The sequence below is a fragment of the Gymnoscopelus microlampas genome (genome assembly GCF_963454915.1).
Source record: "Gymnoscopelus microlampas genome assembly, chromosome: 16".
Classification (NCBI taxonomy): domain Eukaryota; kingdom Metazoa; phylum Chordata; class Actinopteri; order Myctophiformes; family Myctophidae; genus Gymnoscopelus; species Gymnoscopelus microlampas.
In genome coordinates this window covers 30,804,752-30,822,764 of record NC_139953.1, presented here as the reverse complement: position 1 = coordinate 30,822,764, position 18,013 = coordinate 30,804,752, and the positions used below count along the sequence as shown (strand labels likewise).

General features: G+C 41.9%; 2 protein-coding genes across 2 annotated transcripts; one reads left to right on the top strand and one right to left on the bottom strand.

Annotated features, from left to right (window-relative positions):
* The first annotated feature begins 5 nt into the window (after positions 1 to 5).
* Positions 6 to 8,327, top strand: srsf5b (serine and arginine rich splicing factor 5b). Its single transcript, XM_084082671.1, has 8 exons — positions 6 to 112; positions 445 to 576; positions 2,656 to 2,726; positions 4,252 to 4,404; positions 5,020 to 5,092; positions 6,644 to 6,717; positions 6,956 to 7,063; positions 7,236 to 8,327. Exons 2-8 carry the CDS (start codon positions 445 to 447, stop codon positions 7,552 to 7,554), a joined length of 930 nt encoding a protein of 309 aa, XP_083938797.1. The 5' UTR covers positions 6 to 112; the 3' UTR covers positions 7,555 to 8,327.
* Positions 8,328 to 9,941: 1,614 nt separating this feature from the next.
* Positions 9,942 to 16,723, bottom strand: slc10a1 (solute carrier family 10 member 1; the record flags this gene model as incomplete). Its single annotated transcript, XM_084082672.1, has 7 exons — positions 9,942 to 10,353; positions 10,679 to 10,878; positions 11,276 to 11,454; positions 11,750 to 11,954; positions 14,929 to 15,041; positions 15,634 to 15,720; positions 16,682 to 16,723. The coding sequence occupies 7 exons, from the start codon at positions 16,721 to 16,723 to the stop codon at positions 10,286 to 10,288; spliced, it is 894 nt and encodes a 297-aa protein (XP_083938798.1). The 3' UTR covers positions 9,942 to 10,285.
* Between the last annotated feature and the right edge of the window lie 1,290 nt (positions 16,724 to 18,013).

Genomic DNA, 18,013 nt, shown 5'->3' with positions numbered 1-18,013 from the left:
CCTCTCCGTGAGAAAACAGGCTCCATTTTGTGATTGTAGCAGCAGCAAGTAGCTACACACACCTTGCCAGTGGCAATACCAAGAAAGCCGTTTCGCCTGGACAACAGAAAAGGTATGCTTTCACGATATAAAATGCACGATAGGGAATAATTTAACCCTTACGTTTGGCTGTTTACTTATCGTCAATATTCTATTATGAACAGAAATGCGTCGCGTCGATATATCTTAAGACTGTTGTGGGGGAGAAGAAGGCCCGACTTGACTATTTTGTCCAAGCGACAAAGGTCGTTATTTATTACTGCCTTTTTGCACATTGCAAATGAAACGCTCGTTGTACGTGAATGCCTTCGGCTAGTGAAACAAATGGCGTTTGTGTGTGTTTAAGTGCATTTGTGTGTGTGTGTGTTTGATGCATAACGTTCGTTGTTCCCATCATGTCGACAGATGAGTGGCAGTGGCTCTCGTATCTTCATCGGCCGCCTGAACCCGTCCGCACGGGAGAGAGATGTGGAGAAATTCTTCAAGGGCTACGGTCGCATCCGTGACATCGACCTGAAGAGAGGATTTGGCTTTGTGGTGAGCTTTGATCATTTAAAGCCACAATCCGTTTATGTTCAAGTCCTACTTTACTCGTGATCCGATTCGAACCCATGGTCTTCTGCATGAGAGACGAACCACTGTAACCCAGGCCAGGCCCCCCTCCCCCCGCATGGCTCTATACGGTCCACTGCTCCCCCCCTCTACACCAAAAGTCTTCGCCGAAAATAACACATCTAGCAGCTCTGTTTGTTAGTTTGCTTGTATTTGTGCTATTTGCACCTTAATGTACGCCCAAGAACAGGCACACCGTTGTTAAATGCATCAAGAACGAGCGACCCCTTCCCCCCGTCCATTGAATTCAATCAAAGATGGTGGCTATAGAAACATGCCATCCCAATTGTAGCCACTAGAGGCAAAATTGTAATGGCATACAAATAACCACGCATCACCAGTCTTTCCACCTCAGAGGAAAGCCTGGTATTCGTTATTAATGGCCCGTGTGATCCGGTCTAGGCCACGCCTACTGAAAAAAAGGGGGAAAAAGCAATTCCTCTTTCCTGATTTTGCGGTTCCGGTTTGGCGGAGCCTCTTTGTTTTGGTTCCCCCAGTTTGTTTCCCCAATCCCTATTTAAATGGAATACAATTTCCCCATGGGAAAACAAAGGTAGACAGTCGCTAAATAGTCTCCGGAAAGTACACTCACATTTATATTTTAAAAATAAGCTAAACTACGCCGCATCAAGGATTTTATTAGATAGGCCCTATTACAATGCCCTTGATACCAGCCGTAGTTATTTTGGGGTGAAGTCTTTCCGGATTTGCCGGTTCCGGCCGCCTGATGACGCGCCTGGTGACGTAGGGTCACTTCCACTCCCGACCGGATCACAAACCCTAAAAAGTATTGATCCCAGGCTAGCATACAAATGGTCTCCTAGATGGCAGAACGTCCATGTTTACTGGTACTAGATCCTGCGAGAGTGTGTTGCTGGGACAGCGTAAGGTTTATATCAAAGTTGATTTTCTCCTGATGCGTCTCTGAAAAGAGCCATTATAGTGACAATGTTCTGAGTATTGTAGCCTTGGATCAAGACTATCATAGATGTATTTGATCGAGTCTGACTTTTGCTTTTATCATAGTCTTGGTCTCTACCCCCGATTCCTTGAGACACACATCCAGGTTTTTGACCAATAAGCACCTTGTTTGGCCCGATTTTGGAACAGCTGACGTTTTTTTGGGCTATAGAAAGGCATCACCTGACGTTTATCCCCTTCTCCTATTCGCTCTTACTAGGACATGTGTAGGCAGAAGAATAGTCCCTGGAAATCCGCGTGCAAAGCCTGTACTTCTCCGTACATGTACGCCAAAATGGTATTCTGAAATGTAAAATGACGCTTGCGATGTAAACAGGATGTCAACGAGGAAATAGAACAGCGTTCAGGCACAGGCGGGATTAAAACGCATATCTATTGAAAATTGCAGACTAATACATGCACACAGGTTCCTAATTTCTAGTTAACATCCGTGGCTACAGGGTCGGCACTTAATACGTTTTTATATACATGTACGGGCTTTGCGCGTGGATTTACAGTGACGATAGGGGGGTAGAGACCAAGACTATCATAGATACGAAAGTAAAAGTCAGAATCTATAAAATGCATCTATGATAGTCTTGATCCAAGGCTATGAATATAGTGTGACTTGTGGTGATTGGGTCCAATATTTAGTTCAGTGACCATGGGGTAAAGAGTCGTTCAGAAGCTTTAACTCTGGGATTGTGCAAATATAACCAAATGGATCTGTGTCAATTTGGTTACTTTTTTTTTCTGAGTTACAAATGGATCAATCTGGGAACCCATTCGGTAAAAAAAAGGAAACAATTTTTTTTTCCACTTGATTTACCTCTGGGGGCATCACCTCCTTTTTGTCTAGAGACAGGAACTTGGTTTGGCCCCTCCCATTTCTTAGTCCACTTCCTCCCGGGTGCTTCAGTGTTTATGCCTACTAACAACAACATTACGTGTTAAGGGCAGTGGGGCTGGCAGATTCTGCTAACACTGAAGATTTTACTGTTCAGTGTTTCTGTACTGAGGTAGGTTTGTCTGTGCTTCCTGCAGGAGTTTGACGACCACAGAGACGCTGAAGATGCTGTGTATGAACTTGACGGCAAGGAGCTTTGCAACGAGAGGTAGGTAGTCTATCAACGTGATGGTACTAAACAATCTTTTTATGGCTCAGAACTTATGGTGTTGCCAAGAGGCCCAATGCTGTGAAACGGCCTCTAGTCGTTAGAAGGGAAAGGGGGCATTTTCTGGTCCCCAGGGGAGAAGTCATTGCCTTAACAGGTTCACTCAGCTGATGGCTTTTTATGGATCAATATGAAATCTAATTTAAGTATTATCCTGGCAAAAAGTATGGATATTAATGATATTGTGAAGCTCTAAATAGGCTTAAAACACAAAGAAATACTGGAATCACTTGAGGGACGTTCACACTGGACACTATATAACTAACTATATTGTTCACCATTGTAATTTTTATAGTTGGTGTGAACTCTGCCAGCCACATCATTTTAAAGCTATATCTTTATAGTTAAAGTGTTAAGTGTGAATGGCCCTTTAACATGACATTTTGTTAAGAAACAGATATATTTAATGTCTCATAGGACATAATTTGTGAACATCCTTTTTGCCGAAAAACAAACACAAGATTCAGACTCGCCAACACCTAGCAGGTAATCGCATTGAGAGATATTATTTATTTTATTATTCAGCTGTAAACAAAGATGATCTCTCTACTGTTCGTATGTGATTTTTTTTGTATGTTTTCTTTCTTAGCCCATTTTAATAAATTCTATCACTCAAAAGAACATTGAAAATGGTTTGGTAATGTTAACAAGCCTATATACTTAATTGACCAGGGTCCCCCAAGGCCTGCATTAGGACTGAAATCCCGTGGGACCCAACTCAAATGGTACAGGAGATACCTGTGGGCTATTTTTGGCTATAAATGTTCTCATCAGAATATGGATGCGGGGGGGTTCAAGTGGTTAAGCCACTTGAGTACAAGAAATGTGCTGGCATTTTCATTGGTAACAATCATTGCAGAGACGTGTGTGAAAGCCTTTATTTCACCATAGACCCACGCTGGTGAAAACCTAGCCGGTTGAGTGTCTAAAGTTAGCGGAAGTACCGCACAAGAAAATTTCAAGAAAATGATCTGTGAGTGAAACGAGTGTTGTGATTTGGATCGAAAAAGATTTTTTCCAAGGAAATGCATGCTACGGAAGTCCCGTCCCTATAGACACTCTTCATTGGGTCGTGACCAGGTTTTTCTCCTCAGGAGATGAGTAAAGGCTGTGAACGAGGCTACCATAGACCACACGTATGGTACAAACATGATGTGACGTCGCTTAAAATATGTTTATGGTGTCCATGTTACAATGCAGCGAATTTACTGTAAAATATTGTAAAATGTACATTTCTCCATTTGTAACAGAAAGTGTATATAATCTGTAACTCAAAGATGGAGTCTACATGTAACTCACAGATGGACCCTTAAAGGGTCCGTTTAGTTCCATTTGTACACTCAGTTAGATTACTGTGTAATTTTCCTCTCTGTATTCAGAATTTTGGGCAGTGTGTGGCCTATCAGCGGGATTAGAGTTATTGAGCTGATGAGCATTTCTGAGTGTAGTACTCTGTAATTCCCAGGGTGACCATTGAGCATGCCCGTGTGCGTCTGCGTGGCGGCAGAGGTAGAGGTGGCGGAGGAGGAGGTGGTGGCGGAGGAGGAGGAGGAGGTGGAGGAGGAGGCGGAGGCCGTTTCTCCGACCGCTACGGACGAGGCTCCCAGGATGGACGCAGGTACCATTTTTCACCTTTTGACATCTACATTTTAAAGGGACTACACCATGAATGGACCCTTTTCCTTCTTTTTTGTGTGTTTTTGGTCTCCCCTAGCTCTTTTCTATCCCAAAAAATACCCCAGTTTGAGCACTCAGGCTTTCACAGCATATCTGGGGTTTTATGTAAATTGGTCTCAAAACAGGCCAAACTGATTTGGCCCCGAAAGTGACGTCACTAGCAGTACAATCCCTCCCGTTTTTCAGTTCCAACTTAAGCTCAAACCTTTTGAAAAACGTTTGAGTGACATAAACAATATGATATTAAATATATTTTTTAAATTCATGGTGTAAATCCTTTAAGCTGACATACGACATTTCAAGGCGTTCAGAGAGTTAACCACTTAAACCCTATGTAATTTGTCAACCCAGGAGTCTCCACCCTCCTTTTCTCCCCCCACTACACCAAAAGTCTTTGGCAAAAGTAGCAGATCTACAAGCACACAATGTGTAGTTTTTGCAGAATGTTTGCCTATTATGATACCCAGAATAGGGACACTAAGGTTCATCAAAGCTCAGAGGACCTATGCTGAGATGTCTATCCATTATGTGATGGAGCCACAATTCTGTGTTTCAGTCGGAACCCTCCCCCCATGCGCACAGAGAACCGTCTGATCGTGGAGAACCTGTCATCTCGCGTCAGTTGGCAGGTGAGTTTTCCCTCATGCCTCGGAGCCCCCTACATGACTTCAACATACAGCACAGCCTCTCTGCTGCTGCAACAACAGCAACTCTTGTATCCACTTATACTCAACAGAATATAGTTCATGATGCCAAAATACCAATTCTTATTTGCAATCAGTGACAGTGATCACATGTAGAGCTAATATGATCAAGAAAATCTATTATGATGAGGCCCAGTGTGTTCTTTGAAAAATCTGCAAATGCTCTATTAAACTCTACATTTACACAATTAATTGATGAAACCGCAGTAAGCGAAGAAAAAAAAAACTTAATTTGTTCGTGTTTTTTAATTTTAACCAATTCTTCACCCCTTTATTTGCCAGCCTCACTGTTGTGTCGTATGGAAGAGTTGCCTTATGGTGGAGCAAACCCCCTCAGGGTCCGTCTGTCTGGGTTGAGCCCGTGGCGTCAGCCAGTGTGTCCCCTCCCCCACTCCTAGTTGACACCTGATGGTCATGTGAGCGCTCGCTCACCCCTCTAGAGGCGCTGGTGACAACCCTTCGCTCGCTCGCTCGCACGCACCGTCCCCCCCTTCCACCTTCCTGAGGGTGGGGGAAGAGGCGCCAGGTGTGTGGGACGGCGGGCAGGCCTTGGCCCGAGAGCCAATGAGAGAGAGAGAGGGAAACACAAAGAGAGTGGCAGAGAGGCAAGAGAGTCGATGGTGCTGGTGATGACGATGGTGGCAGCGGCAACGACGGCGTATTGATCGATGGGTTTCGTTAATTTGAGAGGCTTCGATCGATCGATATCTCTACCCCCCCCACCATCCAATCCCCCTCCCTCCCTTGGCCCCCACCCTCTCCCTCCCTCCCTACCCCTCCCCCCCCCCACCCACCTCCCCCACCTGGTGTGTTCCCGCAACGTCACAAACGAGAGAGAAACAGAGAGAGAGTGTGTTCCACCCAGGGTGACCGAGCGAGGATAAAAATGCTGCTGTTATCCTGAAGGGTACGGTCTTTCACAGGTAGTAGTTTCCTCTCTTCCACCCTGTTCACTCTCTTTACTGAGGCGGGGTGCCGAGGAAGGGGCGGACACGGGCTCGGAGTCCCGTGCCCTCCTCACCGCGGGACAGTGGGGCTCTTAGCGCCACACGCTGCCCGCGTGGCGCCTCTGCAACTCATGCAGACGGTATATTGACCTCTGTGTAGTCTCGTACAAGGAGAGGAAGGGCGCAAATACCCCAGAGCTGAGGCACACGTTTGTAAATATGCCTTTAGCTTGGCACACATTTGAGGTAATTAATTCTCATCCCGGTAGGCACATGCGCTCATCATTAATGCGCCCACACACAGTCAGTCATTTAAAAAACCCAGCCTAAATTTCCTGGTGTTGAATGGGGTCCTTCAGGTTCTTGCTCCCTTCCTCTTTCTGATCCGCAATAGCTTGCGTAGTAGCACCTCAGAATATCTAACCATCTTTCTCTTTTGGATAAATTACAACATGTTTTAATTAATGACTCAGACTGTGCTTGTGTGTCCTGAGCGCTGCTTTAACGTCAATGCTTTTCATACGGGTAGGACCTGAAAGATTTCATGAGACAAGCTGGAGAGGTGACGTTTGCTGATGCCCATCGCCCTAAGCTCAATGAAGGGTAAGAACATGAGACTTCTTTACACTGCTAATGTTGCTTTGTCACTTGACTTAATACATGGGTTTTAACCACCTACATACTTTGTTGACTGGGATCCCCCAGGGGTCTATACTTGGTCATCTACTTTTTTCTCTCTTCACCACAGAATAGAGACGCTAAAGTAGATTCAATTCAATGCTTTGTCTTGAAGCATCTTTCTCATATTAAAGTACTACACACCATGATTTTATTTCTGCAGAGTGGTTGAGTTTGCCTCTCACAGTGACCTGAAAAATGCCCTTGAGAAGCTGTCTGGAAAGGAAATCAATGGCAGGAAAATCAAGCTCATTGAGGCAGCCAAGAAGAGGTGAGTTTTTTTTCTCAATCCACAGTGACTTATTGATGGGAGTTTCAGAGAAATGAACCCTTATGCCGTTGATGCTAAGCTAGCTCCTACGACCTAGCAGCACACAATATGGTTTCACGATCCGTCACGGGGAGAGAATGAGTGCTCTTTCTCTTCTTTCTCTCTGCTCCAGATCCCGGAGTCGCTCCCGTTCCCATAGCTCCTCTCGGTCTCGCTCCCGCTCCCGTTCCCGTGGGCGTTCCCAGTCTCGCTCACCAAGGCGTTCACGCTCCCGCAGCCCCAAGACGTACAACCGCTCCCGGTCACGCTCCGCCAGCGGCACGCCGCCCGCCGCCAGCTCTCCAACCAGAGAGGGCCAGAGAGACAAGGAGCCGGCCGCCAAGCGCTCCTCCAAGAGCAACAAATCTCCCACACCCTCGCCTCCCCCTGCCCAGAGAGGCTCTGCCTCACGCTCCCGCTCCCGCTCTCGGTCTGCTGATAGCCGCCACTAAGAGCAGGTGGGAGGTGCTATCGGTCTGCGTGCACACACACATACATACATGCACACACATACTCGCACACATATACAGTTCATGGTATTATGTCACAGTCCATATCTGTGAGAATTACTTATCTCATTGGCTGATAGTTAAAACCTGTAGTTTAGTAACACCAAGATGGCCAAATGATGTGATAGAATACTGTGAATTCACTCAGGCATGTGAGCACACCTGTTCTATATAACATGCATACATACACACATACGGTATATATATATATATATATATATATATATACCTATTCATATCTCCGAAGGAAGCTGTGTGCTCCTCAGTAGTTCTGGGCTGTCTTTGGGGTGTCGAAAATTGACACAATTTGTCCTTCCCTTGTGGACACTTTTAGTGCATTGGTTCATATTTTGAGGGCAAGTTAGGGAGGAAGTATTTTGGACTCATTCTAAAAGGTAGCCACATTCTGCAAAAATCGTGTCTTCAGATCTCTTCACATAAAATGTGTTGGTTAGCTTTTGTTTGTTTTTCATTAATTTCACTACAGTGGATGTATGAAGTCCAGCCTAACCAATGCTTGACTTTGCTTTGCTTTTGATTGTTTTTACTAGTAATGATGGGATAGTCGTTTTTTTATTCATCTTTCCAAGTACTCTCGTGAATCCTCTTCTTTGATAGCATGAGCTACTGAAATTAATTGTGTGCTTAGTTGTGGTCGTATTTTTGCGAACGGTTTTGGTTGCAGCTATTCTATAATAAATGTTGATTTAAAGGTTGAGGTTTGTTGCCGTTTGTGAAAACCTTGTAATGTGGCGGGGGGGGGGGTACATTTCAGGATTAAATAATGCTCTTCATTGACGGTCTACATGGTGCAGTTTTTTTCCTATACATTGCATTTAAGAATGTTTTGCTTGCTTTAGGGATTTGGGGTAAAGCAACAGTTTGTATTTTTTTTGTTTATATCCTCCATGTATGAACTCTGAAAAGAGTGCTTAAATGTTACAGATGATCAAATGAGTAAGAACATGTTGGAGAAAAAAATGAACATTTTGTACTCTAATGTACAGTATAATTCTTTTTTAAATTATAGATACTGTTGGACATTTGTATTGTACACCCACACATACAGTTAATGGTATTTTGTCACAGTTCTAATCTATGAAAATGAGTTATCTGGTTGGCTGAAACCCTGTACTTAGTCACATCCTTTCGATACCAATAAGGCCAAATAATGATGTGATCGAATACTGTGAATTCACACAGGCATGTCAAAACACCTGTTATAATGTGAGTGCTGTTGCACAAGGAACATGTTGGAGAGAATGGTTTGAAAGAATGTTACATTTTGTACTCTAGTTTTAACTACATGAACCTTGGCATGTCATAAAAGGCAAAACAAGGCAACCAATTGGTGGAAATTGCCACTCTACATTGATGCGAGTGTGTAGATTTCTTTTTTTTTTGTTAGTTTTGATATAGGGTGGAAAAAAGGACCAATTATGGAGCCCTTGCTGACCCTGGTCAATGAAGTATTTTATTTAGCATTTAATGTATAATTTTCTTTATAATATGGACATTTGACTCACAAGGACTGTGACATACCATTACCTGTGTATGTACCGTATACCAAACAGGAAAAACAAACAATTTTAAACATTTGCTGAGTATATCAGTACTTAATAGTAAAGTCAAGGGTCAACAAATACATACTTATTTTGAAGTTCAAAGTAACAACTTATTTCAGAATATCAAGTAGTTGTGATTTGAAAAAGAAAATATATACATTACAATATTACATAATATGAAGCCATAGTTCACACAAGATCAGTTGCAGCATAGTGAAGTCATACAATATGGCAAAATAAAATCAGGCACACAGAACCATGAAAAGCACACAAAAGTGACTGTTTCAGTTAGGAATGATGACTGCAACATTGGTAGGGTGGAGGCTGAGTTAAACAGTCACGCCTGGCCTGAGTCAAATTAATTGGACTCCATGCTAGGTGTGACCAGATCAGAACTGAGACAGATCAGTCACCCTCTTAATGCAAAATGGGTGTAGTCACTCTGTATGCGGTCACACTCCCAGAACCCTAGTCAGTGGGTCTGGGTGTGTAACACCTGTTGTGCATCGAGCTAATCAATGCATACCGGATAATCAGCCATCCCCCCACACTCACATACAGAGTCATGTCTTTGTCATGACAAGTCCTGTATCTGCTCTTGTATCGTATTATCTTATTTCCTTGTGGTTAGCTACCATATGATTACAACTAAGGCATGGCAAGCAGTATGTTACTTGGAAATAAAGAACTTTGTGATCCAAGAACCGTGGCTGTTGTCTGTCCAAACTCGAGCCTGTCACAGTCTGTATTGATTTGTGTGCGTGTGTGCGAATTGTTTTGTTTCTAATGTCAGCTTTTCAGACACTGCATACAGAGTACGTAGTGATTTCACATCAACGGTAATGTAGACACTGACAGCCTATTAATTGCTGCATTTATGTGGTCTCACAATGCTATTCATTTTCTATTCCAAGTTTGTTGAACAATACACAGTAAAATCCTCAGTCGGTACAAATATAACCAACTCTGAGTTAAATGAATACAGGGGATTTTTACGGTTTAGTACAACAGAAGGAACAGGTACTGTAACAGCTTTTTCAGTATGCTTGGTTAGCGAAAGAGTTCACACAGCTGGAGAGAATGTTGAAAGGTTCTGTGAGATTCATCCATCATACAGAATCGTCAGCGGGCTCCTTTACCTCCTCCGGAGTGGCGGAGGCTGGCTGGTACATCTTCTCTGTAGGAGGGCAGAGGAAAGATAGTTCACCATGGTCAGATTGTTTGCGAGGAGCCAGGAGTTTTGGAGAAGCCAGCAGAGTAAACAAAATGACTCATGTGAAATTATGCCTTCAACTGTGCACGCTTGCTGAACATTGATATATGCACTTGTGCTTTTTCAGCTGGATTTTAGTTTCAGGCTTGTTTTTTGTGGGTGTTTTTTTGGTTTTGCAATCAATTATGTTTAGAACTTTACAAAACTTTACGAGACTTAAGTGACCTTTATTCCTCATTGCCGCCAATCTATCACGTCCTAGCTGTAATTTATGGCGTGGATGACCCACCTTTCTGTTTGACCTTGAACCTCTGGTGACATCTAAACAGCACAATGAGCATGCCCGCTTCCATCAGCTGGAAGGCTATGTAGACCATGGGAAAGATGTACAGAGGTCCGATCACGTCTGCTGGAAATGCCACCTTCAATACAGTGGTGCACAGCTGGATGTTCTGACAGCCTGTTTCCATGGCGATGGTCCTCCGGCCCCTGAGGGGAAAAAAGGCTCATTCATAAGTCATAGTAACACAGAGAGAGGTACATGATTATTTCATGTGTTGTGACATGATTCATGGGTACATAAATAACAGCTTTGGGCCAAATATCCATTAGGGCTCTGATTTGACCTGGAAAGCTATTGAAAAGCTCCATAAAACAGATTAATCATCTATACGAATCAAATATAATGAATACTTTTGACATATTTTCTTGAAAATCTGTTCTTTTCTGTGAGCGGCACCAACGTGTGGTAACCATATGCTATTTTTGAAAAATCTTGTGAGATGTGTGAAAAAGTGTTAGAGCTACTGATTTAGAAGGCATTTGTAGAATCGGCCTCAGGTCTTAATGGGTTAATTGGGCTACAAAACATTGTTACACCACTCACGATCCATTGAGTCTGAAGATGGAGGAGAGGACGTAACCAAACGTAAAACCTATGAAGGGCATTAGAGCAGCGATGGCCATGAGCTGAGGAGACAGCACTGTCATGATGGAGCCACCGATCCCAACACTGGCCATGATTCCCACAACCAAGCAAGCAGTCCACATTATAGACAATCCCACCTGAGCAGTGGAAAGAGGAAAAATGTGACTGGTGACTGGTCCCATGAATTGTGTAACTAATGCTTCAGGTGTTTTTGGCAGAATGTTCAAGGGACTATGACATAACATGGACAAGAGACATCATGTGATGGAACGTGGCAGCTGGCAACAGTAAGCTTAAGTAACAGACAGGGGGTCAGGCCAACAGTTTGGCCTTTTGGGAAAACAAAAAGGGAATGATTTAAGGTCTTAAGCAAGGCTATGCATCACATCTCCATGTCCATCTTACTTCAGTCTCCCATGTATACGCTCTGACCTTGGTGATGGTCTTGGAGTACTGTGGCTTATAGTAGTTGATGAGGATTCCGAAACCACACGGTATGAGGGTCATGACCAGGGCCAAGATGATGCCACCGTAAGGCACAGCGTTCTCCAGACCGGAGAAGCCCTGGCAGTACAGGTAGAGCAGCAGGGGCATCATTCCCAGAGCCAGCACAGTGGAACAGGAGGTCATCACAATACTGAGACAAATACACACACACAACAATGTTCTCACCTGATTTGGTTTTCAACTCGGTCACTTGCTATTCTTCAGTCCTGGCTAGTGCAAACTACGCCTTGTTGGACACATTTTGGAGTTGGAGGTCATAAACAAGATAAGCAAAAACTGGATTCCTACATGATCTTAGAGATATAAATGGACCGTTACAAATAGGAGTGACTCACTAACCCCCACCCCACACACAAACAGCAGGAAACCAACAAATCTAGACTCCCATGGAACCTATTTTATACAGTATAATGTGAAAGACAAACACACATTGGCTACTGGGATGTACACAAACAGAACTATAACAGATGCCTGGTAAGGATAACTGCTGTAAATGTTTCATTGTCATAAGATGGTATATTTAGTACTTTATATTCACTGTTGATAAGACTGTACATAATATTATCCATATACTCACTGTTGTAGGCTGGCTGACACTATATAAATCCTCATATTAACTGTAGATAGTCTGTACATATATCCATTAATACAAGTATGATTTATGAATTTGTACTGGTGATAGATTATACATTATATTTATGATTAAGGATAGAATATACATCAGTCAGTCCCAAGTGCAAATGGCTAGGGTCATACTTAAATTATCTTCGGGTCACCTACTTATATCTACTTGTTCATATTCACACATTTCGAGTAAATGGATCCCTAACATTTGTCAGTTGTACATAATCAAATCAATAGAATGCATCTCCCATTTCTTACAAAAAGAAACGTCTGGATAGTCTGAGAGATTTATGTTATACACACCAGTATAACCTTTCACTGCAGGAAAGGTTGTTTTCAGAGCATTACTGTCTTAAGTCTAAACAATCTTACAGTATGTCTGAATATTCTGTGCTACAAGGACATGGCTCAAGGCCAGTTCTTCATAATGTTTATGGAAGCCTTTCTGTTGCCTAAGAGTGACCCTGACATTCTTAAAATGTCAATACTACTAATACAAGTGAACTTTTGGCAGGTGTGCTATTTTCAAAACACCATAAACTGTGATTCTATGTGAGAGGAAACAAGTCGTGTAATCTCATGTCCTTTGTAGTGTGTCTGTGATTCACTCCATTTAACTCATTAGTCAGTGAATGTATTAATGGCTATAGTTGTCCGGCAGTTACAGATAAGAACCATAGAGATCTGATAGAAACGGAATGTTCTGATGTGTCGTACCATAAAGTACATGTCTAGGAACTCAAATCAAACAGGAACCTAATGGGGTGACTGACCTGGCGGTTAAAGTAAAAGACAGCATGTTGGATGGGGGGGGTTCCTATGGCATTATTATGATAATTTCACGGCTTAATGACCAGGTGGGCGATTGTGGGTGTCCAGCAGGTCATTCAACTCTGATAATAAAATGAGGGCTGCCGGGGATTAGTGGTACATGAGTCATGACATGCACATTTTATTGCCGAACGGCATTAGGGCTGCAACTATTGATTATTTTTCTAATCGTTTTTTTTATAATCAACTAAATAATTGATTTGTCTGATTAAGCACTTAATCCCTATTTTATACCATGCCATACACATTGTCATACAAAAAATGTTAAGATAGCAGATGTACAAGCTCACAACGTGTTGCATCCAACTCTTGAGCTTGTAAATCTGCTTTTTTTGGCTATTTTTGTTACTATACCTAAAAACAAACAAACAAAAAATATAATTGTATTAAATTCGCTTATTGTTTTAAAACTGATTAGTTTGATTAAATGTTGCACCCCTATAAAACAGCATTTTGGATGGTTGCTTGCTCCTATGGCCTTAATATGATAGTTTCATGCCTTAATGATCAGGTGGGCGATGTGATGTCCAGCAGGTCATTCAACTCTGATAATAACGATGAGAGCCGCCCATGATTAGTACATCACATGACATGACATGCACGGAATTGGCGCACGGCATCATTGCAAAAAAACAATCCCTGCAGGCCAAGGCTACTAAACGTCGCCATAACAGAGATGGCCAGGAAAGCACATGATGTGCAACTAATTATCAGCCTTGCCTTTTATGAAGTGATAATGCATGTCTGGTGGGGATGTGAGAGTGATAAATGCTACAATACATAATGTCCCGCTCCTTGGCATGCAGCCTACTATTACATTGTTTAATGGTCTGGCAGAAACCAGCCAATTACAGTTATTATCATATTCATCTCTTTCATCAGACAGTCACCCCAGCCCACATTAGAATGCCCAGAAACGGAAGGTCAAAAACTATTCTAGACTTTCATAATGTACTGTTGGCAAACATATTATCCACATATTCTTAGCTTTAGTCTCAGATACAGATGTGCAGGTCATGTTTTTACTGAGTAGTGATCCGGATAGAGACTGTAATTTTAAAGGGATAGTTCACCCCCAAAATGACTTTTTTTCTATCGATTAGTCACCCTATGGAGACTTGAATTCATGGATATTCTTTTGTTTTTGTTGCATTCCTAAGCCAATAATTAATGACCGGCAGTGGTTCCGGTAGGAGACACAAAGAGTATCCTTTGTGTCTCCTACCGGAACGGCTTCAAGTCTCCATGGGATGAAGAAAAAAAATATTTTTGGGGGGTGAACTATCCCTTTAATCTGACTGTGGCTTATGTGAAGTATCTGTATGATTGTAATTAGCTTAACCGTAGCTGGATGGGTAAAAAGGCCCCCCAGTCTGCTTCTCATATTCTGGATTAATAGCATCCGCTACCCCTAATAGTTAGGATGGGTAAAGGCAGAGGATGAAGTTCACGTATGTGTAAATGTACTGTGAAAAATACCCCAACAACAAAGGAGATTATTATTATCCATTATCCATTAACAAGACTTTCCATTTCACAGTGCACAGTGTATTTTACCATTGACAGGAACCGATCTAAACCATTTGCAGCAAATGACCTCTACAAAACCACACATCAGAGATGGACCGGATGTGCTGTATATACAGTACCTGAGGTTCATGTCTCCTTTGAGAGCCAGGGCCAGGATGTTGGAGATGTTTCCTCCTGGACAGCATCCACAGATCAGCACTGCTACAGCGGCCATTGGGTCTAACTGGAACACCTGGAGCACAGGGACAGCACATATGAGGGAGACACTGACTGATGCTGATAATAATGATTGCCATTGATATTGATAAAGGGGGTGGATATGAGATGGCAGCTCTTAAACAGACGTTTAAAGCTTCAGGTCCTCTTAAACAAGGCCAGACAGTGGATAGGGCTGCCATGATCATGAACTTTTACTTGACGATTAACTGTCACACAAATAACTGTGATTAATGATTTAATTGTAAAAACATTACATAAGTGTTTGCCTTTTAGGCTTTGTAAATCAAAATGTGCACAAATAACTTGTGCAAATACAAAGAAATGACTGACAATTGCCGGTACCAATAATCAAAATAAGTATATTGAATAATGTTATACTTTCAAAAATGATTAGAAATTGTGGGAATAGCCGATCTACAAGCTCCAAGCTTGTGAATCTGCCATTTCCGCTATCTTTGAAATCAAATTCAACAGATGAATTTATACAGATGAATGGAAACGATTCTGACGATTAAGCAAAAATAATTGCGATTATCTGAAATAATTGTGATCAGTCGATTATGTAATATAATTGTGACAGGCCTAACAGTGGATAGACTACTAACCTTAGCCAGGCAGAAGGATGTGAGAGGCATGACTCCATACTGAGCCACCACAGCTATAGCCACACCCTTGGGTCTCACTATGTGGGCCTGAATAGAGAAGAGATGGTTCATCATAACACCACCATGTCTTTCTTACAGTGGTGGAAGAAGTAGGCCTACTGACATTTTTTACTTAAATGGATAGTTCAACCCTAAAATCACTTTTTTTTCGACTAGTCACCCCATGGAGACTTTAATTCATGGATATTTCTTTTGTTTTTGTCGTATTCCTCAACCAATAATTTGATGACCGGCAGCAGTTCCGGTAGGAGACACAAAGAGTCTATTTATTCGGATGAACTATCCCTTTAAGTAAAAATATTAATACCACAATGTAGAATTACTCTGTTACAAGTAAAGGTCCGGTGTTCAAAATGTACTTGGGTAAGAGTGCCAAAGTATTGGCATCAAAATATACTTAAAATATATCAAAAGTAAAAGTACTCATTATGTAGTATGTCCCATTTCACAAGTTCGTCATGTATAAACATCTTTTGAAAATAGCTGATCTACAAGCTCACAACACGTGAGTTTGTACGATACGATGCGTTGATGAGCTTTAGATCAGCTATTTTCGCTATTCATCATACAACATATATGACGAATACCGTATACTGTAGGGCTAAATCTAGCCCTATAAGTGTTTAAATCTGTGAGTGTACAGATTAATATAGTTAACCAAATGGATCTTTACATTTGTACACTCTCTGAGTTATAAATGGATACATTTACACTGAGGATTTTATTGTTTATCAGTTATATTTGTCTATGAGAATCATTATCAGACGTTTTTGGGACTTAGTGCACTGGCCAAAACAAAACATGAAATCATGAAATGGATTGACCTGTCACACACTGTATGTACTGTATATGTTAATGTAGCTACAACCTCACCCATTTTATGTATAATATACAATATACAAAAATAATCTAAATGTCCCCTATAATGACATGCTAAAACAGGGACACTAGGTTGAAAGTAGTTACAGATGGGTGTGGGCAAGATTACCTTGATTTTGCCAACCTCCATGGTGCAACCCAGTGATATCATGGTAATGAACAGGATGACCACGCAGATGAGGCTGATGGCCTGGTCCATGGCTGCTGATATGAGGCGAGGAGCTAACAAAATACTACTGGTGTTGGCAGCTGTGATGTTATACAAGAAGCTGTCATTCTGCCACAGCTCTAAATCATCAAATAGCAGCTCCATTGAGTATTCCATGATGGGGACGTTTCAGGGTAGCATCAGTTCTTGGGTTATCCTGGGATAGGTGGACGTACAGGTAGACGGGCACGTACACATGTACCCATGGATTGGGGACACACATTCATAGTAAGGGAGGGAGGAAAGATCAGTGAATTGTTCTTATACTTTAGAAGTATGATTGCATCATCCACTGTAATGATTACACAGGCACATGTGTAATGCCTCTTCTGCTCTCTGTACAAAGAAATATTTAGAACAAGACATGAATTCTTAAGTATGGCTTGGATCCCCTTTTTCTTTATCTTCACAAGGCCTTGCTTCATTGCATCATGGCAGCATTCTGACAAGCTGCTATGACAAGCTAAAGACTGAATGAGAGATCATGTCTCATCTCATCCTTGTTGGAGAGAAAGATTTGCAGTTGGTCAGCCCAGCATGCATCTCATTTCATGGTCTTTCATCTAAGAAGAGATTTTTGAATCCCCCTGAATTTTGAATTCTGGTGTCAAGTTTGATCACGACACAAGTTAACAAAACCACACATGAGGGTGGTTCATTCTTGCACATCTTAAATCTGTACAACCATTGTATTACATTATTTTGATATCCTGGATAGATCATTTTAAGTTAACCACTTAAGCCCTAGTTTATAATGTGGCTATTGGAAAATAGCTGATCTACAAGCACACAACACATTATATCATGATGCGCTGTAGCTTATAAATCTATTATTGTTTTTAAAGCTACAGTTTTCTTAGATTTTCCTACCACAGTACCTTACCCTACTTTGATAACAAGGCACCCAACTTTTTCCAAAGAAGATGAGGATGACTGACAACCACTTCCTCTCTCACCGTTGTGAGTTGTGTGTGTGAACTGACTATGCTTTCACAATATATTTTTTGCACTGCTTTTTCATTCTCCTTATAAAAGAAACACTGCATTATATAAAGATGATATAACCTAGAAAACCTCAGTGAAAATGCATTGTCTTATTAGCTACTCTCTGCTGAAAGGAAACCTATTTGGGGGGACAAAATTATGCAAAAACTGAAATCTCTAATGTATCCATGGCGATTAATATTCATGCCTGCTTGTGCAAACATGGCACAGAATATGAGTAAACCAAAA

Bases quoted from the DNA above. Each gene is read 5' to 3' on its own strand.
- srsf5b (XM_084082671.1), top strand. From the start codon at position 445: ATGAGTGGCAGTGGCTCTCGTATCTTCATCGGCCGCCTGAACCCGTCC. The intron at 4,405-5,019 runs GTACCATTTTTC...TCTGTGTTTCAG, and splicing joins GGCTCCCAGGATGGACGCAG to TCGGAACCCTCCCCCCATGC. The intron at 7,064-7,235 runs GTGAGTTTTTTT...TCTCTGCTCCAG, and splicing joins ATTGAGGCAGCCAAGAAGAG to ATCCCGGAGTCGCTCCCGTT.